The sequence below is a fragment of the Octodon degus genome, unplaced genomic scaffold (genome assembly GCF_000260255.1).
Source record: "Octodon degus isolate 3935 unplaced genomic scaffold, OctDeg1.0 scaffold00004, whole genome shotgun sequence".
NCBI classification, from domain to species: Eukaryota; Metazoa; Chordata; class Mammalia; order Rodentia; family Octodontidae; genus Octodon; species Octodon degus.
The window spans coordinates 34701385-34710726 of record NW_004524580.1 but is presented as its reverse complement, the minus strand read 5'-3'; the positions used below and the strand labels follow the sequence as shown (position 1 = coordinate 34710726).

The window sequence follows — 9342 nt, the reverse complement described above, 5'->3', positions numbered from 1 at the left end:
AAGTAGGTGCTTTAGACCACTGAGCCATCTCTCCAGCCCTTCACGGACTTCTCGTGCCGGCCAGGTTGAGCCCAAGCGCCACTGGCCTCTTCTTTGGTCCTTGCCAGACTTAGCTGGTTTTCTGGGGTTTATTATTAGTTATAAATATTACTGAAGCCAACTCAAAACCTAACTCATGCTCCCAGGACATTGACTGATAGTAAGCAAACATCTTTCTATGAAACTCGCTCTTTAAATGTCACAGGAAGATTCTGAGATGCAAAAGCATTCGAGTTAAATTCTAACAGATTATAGAGAATTAACCAGTTGTCTTAGCTGCCTTCCTCAGCCTTGTGTCCCCATCCTGCTGGGACACAATACCAAACACCCCAAATTTAAGGAAGAAGAGGTTTATCTTGGCTTTCATTTCAGTCCATAGCAGGCCACTGCAAGGTAAGACAGCTCGGCAGAGGGGCCGGGCGGAGGAGAGCTGCTCAGGGTGTGGCGGATAGGAAGCAGGGAGCAGGAAGGAGCTGGGGAGGGGCAAGCCCTTTCGGCCGCAATGACAGTGACGTTCCACCTCCCACCAGACCTCATGCCCTCACGGCAAGTCCACCCCCCTTCCAAGCCCATGAGGATCTGGGACCATTGTGATCCAAACTGTAAAGCCAGACAAAGAAAGGGCGCAGGCAGAGTCTGGAAAGGGAACTGCGAGAGCCAAGGCACGGGGCCCGCAGTGCGGTGGCCCAAGTGAGCAGACACCGCAGGCTGGCTCCAGGCCTTCCTCAGTCTCCTCAGCTGGGAGGCTCTGGCCGAACATCTACTGTATATTTCAAATGCTACGCATAACTTAACTCTCACTATGAGGGAGGGGGACAACCCACTGGGGGCCCCTTCCGTCCCTCTCTGGGACAGGAGCTTTCTTTCCCCAATAAATATATTCTACTCAGAAAAAAAACAAAACTACGAGTGGTGTTGAGGCACAGGGACTTGCACCATATACTGTTGCCGACCACAGCTAGCCTGGGTCTTGCTTAGCAGAGATGAAATTCAAGCAAAACACTAATATATAGAAAAGCTTGAGTAGCTGGAAGGGTGCCTTGACTCAGGGCGAGGGCGCTGGCAGCCATGCAAGGCTCTGCGGGGCTCCGAGGTGACCAGAGGCCCAGGGCGGGCAGACGCTGGACACTGCTCAGCTTCCCTGTGAATCTCTTACCCTGGTGTCGCCAGTCTTGATGGGTGATGACTCAGGCTCGGTAGAGTTAGGGCCGCCAGAAGGACGCCCTGACACCGGCCACGCCTGCACGCGGCACTCACAAGGCCTTTACCCTGGTTCGCTGTGAAAAATCAAGCTTTGTTTTATGTTTAGCTGCTGGGCATTTGTAGACCCAAGTGAAAACATCCATTTTTAGGTCACTGACTGTGACCTACCTCTTTCTTTCTTTCTTTCTTTTTTTTTTTTTTTGAGACTGCTATGCAGTTCAGGCTGGCTTGAGCTCACTTTGTAGTTGTGCAAGCTGAGCTATCATGGATGTCCACAGTTAGGAAGGACAGAAGTAGGAGTCAGACTCAGGCATTCTGTTCACAGTTCACCTTTCACGTCAGAAAGCTCTGCTTGCTAGGGCTCTGCTGCACGCTGAGACTGACTTTAAAATTGGTGCAGGACAGGTAGGAGACGCTTGCTGGGAGAGCACCTGCCACAGCGTGAGCCCTGGGCTCCAATCCCATTGTCCCCGCCAGCTTTCCCTGTTGCTGGGGATGATATCCTACTACCTGACACCCACAGTTTGCAGGAAGAAAGGTTTCAACTCGCTCACATTTTCAGGACTCCATTGGCTCAGGCAGAAACATCATGGGGACAGGGGAGGCCAGGAGGGGTGAAGCTGCCCATTCATAGCAGCCAGAAGCTGAGCAGGGACAGGGACAGCACTCCAGAGGAAGGGGCGAGGGACCAGACCTAGTTCCCAAGGCCACATCTCCACAGCCCACCTAGATGTACTCAGGAAAATGCTCTACTCATCTGCTAGATGTTCCTTAATCCCATGGAGTTGGCAAGCAGGATGAATAGTCATACTCTGGGAGAGAGAGAGGAAGAGTGAGGGGGGAGGGAGAGGGAAAGGGGGAAAGGAAAGAGGAGGAAAGGGAGGTAGAGGGCAGAGGAAGGGGGAGGGCAAGGGGAGGGGAAGGCAAGGGGGAAGGGGACAGCATAGGACCCACAGGCGAGCAGACTGTGGTACAGCATGGGCTCAGGGCAGTAGTTAAGTTCAGAAGACCTCAAAGCTACTTCTTCCCACTGCGCCACATGCTGGTTTTCCAACAAACAGCCAGCCAGTCAGCGTATCAGCAAATGCACTCAGAAAACTGAGATTGTAGAACAAAACACAGGGGCAGAAGATGCAGCCGAAACTTTGTGATTGCCCAAGTTTGTTTGCAGGGCTTTTTAAAGTAGTGTCTTACCGAACTAAAAAAAAATCTACTTTCTTCTTTCTTTTTTGTTTTTCTTAATTTTATTTATTTATGAAGGACACAGGGTCTCACTCTGCAGCTCAGGCTGGTCTTGAGCTCACTTTGTAACCCAGGCTGGTCTCAAACTCTCACAGTGGTCCTCCCACCTCAGCCTCTCGAGAGCTGGGATTCGAGACAGGCGCCACCACACCCGGCTGTTTCTCATTGTCCTAAAAGTGAGCCTTCCTTGCAGGTTTCGCCTGATTGGGCCAGAGTCCAACCGCAGCGACATTAAGGTAGGAAGGAGCTCCCGGTTCCTTGGGGCGGGAAGGGTGCAGTTCTGCCCCACAGTTCTGGGTACACTGTTCTCTGCGTCTCTGAGCCCTTGATTCACCCATCACTATAGGTATTATTTTTTTGCAGAACCAGGGATTGAACTCAGGCCCCTGCGCTTGCCAGGCGAGCACTTATTCTGCTGAGCCACCTCCCCGGCCCCCACTATAGGTTTTATTTTATTTATTTATTTGTTAAATTTGTGTGTGTGTGTGTGTGTGTGTGGCCAGCTCAGCCCACCAGGGGGCGCGACTGGCTGGCATGTGGTGCTGGGGGATCGAACCGCGGTCCCTGTGCCTTGCTAAGCTTGTTCTAAGTAGGTGCTTTAGACCGCTGAGCCATCTCACCCCCCCCACTATAGGGTTTTTTTTTTTTTTACCTTTTTTTAGTTTGTGTGTGTGTGTGTGTGTGTGTGTGTGTGTGTGGCCAGCTCAGCCCACCAGGGGGCGCGACTGGCTGGCATGTGGTGCTGGGGGATCGAACCGCGGTCCCTGTGCTTTTCCAAGCTTGTTGCAAATAGGTGCTTTAGACCACTGAGCCATCTCTCCAGCCCCAACTATAGGTTTTTAAATGAAACAATCTTTTCTGCTCATCTATCAACTCTATTAACTCTCCAGTGTACTTTCATAAGGGACTTGAAGGCCTGTTAAGACGCTGTGCGATGCTAGGAAAAGAGGTGTTCCCAAGTCGGCTTCATTCACTGTGTAAGATCATCCTGAAGGGTAACGTTAGGGTCCGGGACCCCCAGTGAAGAGCCTGGACATAAACCAGCAGGCCGTGATCAGCTCTGTGCTTCCAACGCGGGCTGTCCCTCTCCTGGGGTTAGGTCGAGGCTGGCCGTGTGGACACCTCTGTGGCGGGGGAGGCCCCGCCTGCTGACCTCTTGTCTGAGAGCAGACACCCCGTCAAGCACCTCAGCTCTCAAGCCCTAGCTGCAAGAAGAGCGGCTGCACCACTGGCAGGCTCTTCTAGCACGGAGAAGTTTCGTGTAGGACTCTGATGTCCTATGCAGCAGGGCCGCGGTCACGCTCGGCCCAGCAAATGCTGATTCTTAGTGCCATCCATTCACTGTCCAAGACTTACCCAGCCTGGTGCTGCTCGGCACCTGTGCTACCTGCCACTTACGTTCCAGGGCAGTGGCTCTCAGCTAGGCCGGGGAGCCCAATGTCTGGCACTGCGTGGAGACGTTCTTAATCGTCATGGCCTGGAGTGGGAGGAGGGTGCCCCGAGGCCAAGCATGCTGCACAAGACAGCCCCCCAGGATGGAAAATGATCCATGCCCAGATGTCGCCTGGGCCACTGGGCAACCTGTTCTAGGACGTATGTGAGTGTGCCCGGATTGGGGGCAAACAGCAAGCAAACATATACGTGGAGCGTGTGCTGAAGGATTCCATGCAGGAAAATAGACCAGCAGAGGCAGCGCAACAGGTCCAGAGCTGGGGACTCCCACCTCAGGACTGTTACTTGGCTATGGGGTCGCTTGCCCCATTGGCTGCCTGGCGCTGTGATTGTGTGTGGTTTTTGTTTTGGGGGTTTTTTTGGTGTGTGTGTGTGTGTGATTGCGTTTATAATGACTGTTTCCATTATTGTTACCTCTCTAGCAAGGGACGGTATCTCACAGTAATACATAAACTTCATACATAAACTCTGAGGCCAGACAGAAGTCCCTTTTACTGACTGTGTGACCTCCTGCAAGTCACTCAGCCTTCTCTGAGGTAGTGCATGGGAGATGGAAGGTACAAAGACAGGGAGAAGATAGCAGCACGTGGAGCGAAAGCAGCCCAGAAGGCAAGAGAACTTGTCCAGAAAGCCACACCAGGCATCTGCCTGCTCCCTAGATCTGAGCGGGGCACCCTCATGTTCACTTCGGGGTGACTGGCCGCCAACAGCAGTAGAACCCACATCTGGGAAATAAGTCACACGTCCCGGTCAGACACTGGACCTAGTACCCCACCCTTGTCGCGGGCACTGTTGGTGGGCAGCCCAGGAAGAGCAACTCGGTGGGCAACACAGTCAAGAAGGCGTGGCTGACTTCCTCACTGATCCTACTGCCCGAGAGACGAGGCTAGCGTCCGTAGCGTAACGTCAGTAAGCCTCAGGAAAGGGCTTAGCATCAACGCAGAATGTGCTGGGCCGGCATGGAGGGGAGGGCAACGGCTTCTGCCGTGATACTCATTTCTTTAATCCTGGTCACACCCTCTGCCACCAGGGCGATGAAGATTACAAAGTATCTTCCTATTGCTTTTTTTACTTTATAGTTGATGAATTGGGGGCCCAGAGAGACTGAGTAACTTTCCAAACATCACATAGAAAGCGGAAAAAAAAAAAAAAAAACAAGAAGCAAACCTGGGAATTTTAGCTGAAGTTGCACTTGCTCAGCTGCAGAGGTTCTTGGGGCTGAACACCTCCCTGGCTGCGCTGATGTTCTCCCTCGTCCGTTTATCTTGAGTTCCTGGATCTTCCAGGAGCCAGCACCTCGCCTAGCTCTCCAGCTCCCGCAGCCCCTTGGGGAGAAACTGAGTGTCCCGGCACACGGGCAACTTCGGAGCCTACCATAGGACCAAGACTCCCCTGTGCATGAGGCTCCCAGTGGACAAAACAGGGCTGCTAGCTGACTTGCGGGTGCCTAAGCTACATTCCCGGCCACCCGGGTCCCTGTGCACCGCCATCACCAGGACCCAGCAGAGGGGAGCAGAGTGTCTACCCTAAGGGAGACACCACCAGGAAACCCCGTAGTGCGGTTTCCCACAAAGCTGGTGCATCCCTTGGGAAGGCTCCGGCTGCTGCTCCCTGGGTGAGGTCGGGAAAGGACATGCCAAGCCATGCACGGTACCAGCAAAGTGTGTTGATTGGGCAGCTGAAGTAGCTTTCTCCTTCATTGCAGGTCTTGAGGTTCGAGAATATCCTGTCCTCCATTCTACACTTTGGAGTCCTCCCGCTGGCCAACAGTAAGGGCCTTTTGGGGGATGATGTCACTGATGTTGGTTAAATGGTAGGGATTGTCTGGGACTGTCCACTCCAAAGCCTGCCCTTCCAGAGTGTTATTAGGAATCCAGGCCAGAGCCAGAATTTACACTAAATACTGTCATCGGTAGGGTTGTAAACTCGATTACTCCAGGCCTAAGTCTTGTTAGCAACTGTACTTATCAAAACCAGCATCAAGCCAGGGATATAGCTCAGTAGCATAGGTGCCTGCCTGGCAAATGCAAGGTTCAGAGTTCAATCCCTGGTACTGGAAAAAAACAAACAAAAAAACCAGCATCAACTCTGGGTGAATTAAATAGCACAGAACAGTAAAGCATCCTTCAGGCCAGCAGGAAATGAGGTGATTCTGCCCGGGAAGGCTCTGTGGTTCCTGCACAGGCACCAAACTGCTTTCGGGATGGCAATTCTGCAGTCACTCACGAACCGCGGCATCTGGGGTCTGGCTCAGTCAACAAAAAAGAACAAACTATTTCAGGGTCGCGATTCAAGCCCAGAGAGGCTGCTCCACTAAGCTACATGCACAGCCCTCTTAGTTTTCGAGGCAGGGTCTTGTCGTTGCCCTGGCAGGACTGAACTTGCAATTCTCCTGCCTCGGTCTCCTTTAATGTTGGGATCAGAACTGCGCACCACTGCACCCGGCTAACTAGACTCTGAAATGCTCCCGGGACACACTAGTTAGGTCTTTCCAAAATACAGACTGGGGAAGTAGAAAGAGAGTATCATTTTTTTGGGAGCATAAATGCACATAATTGCAGGTGGATTTCTGCTGAACACAGGTGGACTCACAGTTCTTCCAGAAAAATACTAGGGAGCCATCAGGCAGAATAAAATCAGAATGAGGGAGAAGATACAAGATAAACTGTTAAAAAGTTGCCTGCTTATCTCTTAGCAAAGAGGTTGCCAGCAGTGCCCAGTCATTTTACTTTTTCTGAATTTTAGCAAAATTGCAACAAGGATTTCCCCTGCCCAGGCCGTACAATGTCTCATTGGCCAACTCAGACATTGAAGTGCTTGAGGTAAGATTCTGACTCTCTTAGCTGACCCAATTCTTCTCATAGTAGATTAAGCCTCCTCCTGTTTTGCTTATTGCTGTTTTCTTTTGTTCTGCTTCATCTTTTTCCAGCTTGAGGAACTTTGTAAACAAAATGTTTAGCTCTTAAAGCTTGCAATTAACAAGGAAAGTTTAGAAACTGGGCCAAGTCCAACTTTACTTAGCCAAGTTTATTCACTCTGCAGTACAAGAAGATATGCTTTCACACACTTTATTTACTCCACAAAAGAAGCTGTAAGGCTGGGATTATTAATCCCATTTTCTAGATGAGAACAGTAAGAGGCAGAGACACACAGGGGCCCAGGAAGTTTCCAAACAGACAGATGGGCTCTTCCGGCTCACTCAGCCCAGCCTTCGGGCTCAGGAATCTATTGAGAGCTGTTTCCTAGATAATCCTTATTAACCAACTTCCAATACCTTTCCATTTGTCTTTCTTTTTGGGACTCTTTTTGGTTTCTGGAGGTAAAAATAAGTTTCTCGGGGAATCTCTGGTCTCACAAGCTACACCGCACCCCACACACATCTTCCAACCGCCCATCCCTCTGCTCAAGTCACACTGGTGACACCAGCCGTACCTCTGATGCCCTCAGCATGGGCAAAGGCTGGGGGAGACCTGACACCTTGTGGCTGGCTGAAGAAACCATCCCTCCTTTACCCCTTAGGACTTGCTCAAGTTGGGTACTCACCACTGCGTCTTTTTTCAGGGTTTCATTTTGATTTCCACTGACCTGAAGTATGAAACGTCCCCGAAACAGCAGCCAGGTTTCCACGGCTGGGGAGAGCTGAACCAGATAGGGAGAGACGGCACGGGGCAGCCAGCCATGTGATGCCCATTCATGCCCACCCGGGGAAGTAACCGGCCCCAACCCATGGTGCCCGTCCACTGGGAGAGAAGACCGTGCACCGTGGAACCTGAGAGGCCTTCCAATAGCGTAGGCAAAGATCTGCTCTCAGGAGCCCTGCGGAACCTAGAGCAGGCCGCCTGGGTTAAAGGGCTGAGCAGGGGTGTGCACTGTGTACAGAGGATCCGAGGGCAGTGTGGGCGCGCAGACGCTGTGTGCCTGCCATTGTAAGACTCTGGGGACAAGAGGTAGGCATGCATTTCTGACCAGGTGGGTGGAAACTCCTAAGTCTGTATTTATGTCAGTTCTCTTAAGAGTTTTTCTCTATCTACCTGGATACTGGATTTTACATTTTATATTCACTGTTACTGCCCCCTGTGTCTGATTAAAATCATTTTCTACCAATGTCAGCCTGCTTTTGAGAAATTTTTTAGTAAGAGAAAAGGTATGTAATGCTGACAAAAACTGAGGCTGAAAAAGAAAAACAAAACAAACCAACCAGAGGTTACATAGAGATCAATATGTGATTTTAAAGAGGAATTGCTGACCTCTCAAATTTTCCCTGGGGTCACCTTGTATCATTTGCTCAAACTTTAGGGTGATGCCCCTCCGGTCCCCAAGGATTCCGTGGCAGTTCAGAGTTGATGCTGACATTAATGCTGTTAGAACACCAAGCCGGGGGGGAAACTGAGGCGGAGGGGAGGGAGGAGCGCGCTGTGGATAGCGAAGAGGCACCGAAGGCCGAGCGCCTCGCGCAGCTGCCCGCAGAGCACGGCGGCGCCAGCCCGCTCACGTCCACGCCGCTCTAGCGAGCCTTGCTGTCCTTGCAACAGACGAAGAGCACAGGCAGAGGTCGAACCCGTGTCCTCGGGTCCTGAGGCTGCCGACCTTCACGCGGAGCACGAGCCAGGCCTCGCGCTGCGCAGGGCGCCGCCGATCCCCTCGTCACCACTTTTTAAAAATGTATTTGGCTGTTACAGGGTCTCACTTCACAGCTCGGACTCACAGTGATCCTGCCGCACGCAGCACTACGCGCGGACTCTGGCTGGCGCGGCCCGCCCGGGGCGAGGAGCCGGGCATCGAACCCGGTCCTTCGTCCGCTCTCTCGCCGGCCCCTTCGCGTTCTAAAACACGTTGATGAGCCAGTGTTGGCCGCGCACAGAGATGCCCTTCGCGGCCGCGTCGGACCTTAGCGGGAGCCCGGCAGGGTCGGTGGGAACAAACGCTGCAATTCCTAGCGCGGCTGCGCAGGCGCGGATTCATTCCGCAAGCGTGCAAGAGAGCCTGCCCCGGAGTCGAGGTGTGTCGAGGTGTCCTCGTGAGCGGTTCGATGCACTTTCTTTCTTTCTTTCTTTAATTTATTTATTTATCCATCTATCCATTTATGTGTGTGTGGCCAGCTCAGCCCACCAGGGGGCGGGGTGGCTGGCATGTGGTGCTGGGGGATCGAACCGCGATCCCTGTGCTTTGCCAAGCTTGTTCCAAGTAGGTGCTTTAGACCACTGAGCCATCTCACCAGCCCCTCGATGCACTTTCTTAACAAAAGATACCTAGTTCACACTAAAATCGGCAGTATTTAGTTTCGTTTTGCCCTTGGCTGTAGCCGACTTGTCGCGAGCTCCCGAAGATCTAACGTAGTGAATGTTAAAGGCCGTCTCACGGAGGAACGCAATTGGCGCGAGGAGTTTGGAGCCTCGGCGCTCGCCG

The 9342-nt window shown here is 52.3% G+C and overlaps 1 protein-coding gene across 1 annotated transcript in view; it reads left to right on the top strand.

Moving 5' to 3' along the window:
• The window catches only part of Bpifc (BPI fold containing family C), a 36512-nt gene extending 28599 nt beyond the window's left edge, over positions 1 to 7913 (top strand). The window contains exons 14-17 of the mRNA XM_023717366.1: positions 2678 to 2720; positions 5642 to 5705; positions 6682 to 6758; positions 7498 to 7913. Of these exons, the coding sequence (XP_023573134.1) occupies positions 2678 to 2720; positions 5642 to 5705; positions 6682 to 6758; positions 7498 to 7620 (307 nt within the window). The 3' untranslated portion in view covers positions 7621 to 7913. The remainder of the gene's footprint in view (positions 1 to 2677; positions 2721 to 5641; positions 5706 to 6681; positions 6759 to 7497) is intronic.
• The last annotated feature ends 1429 nt before the right edge of the window (positions 7914 to 9342 follow it).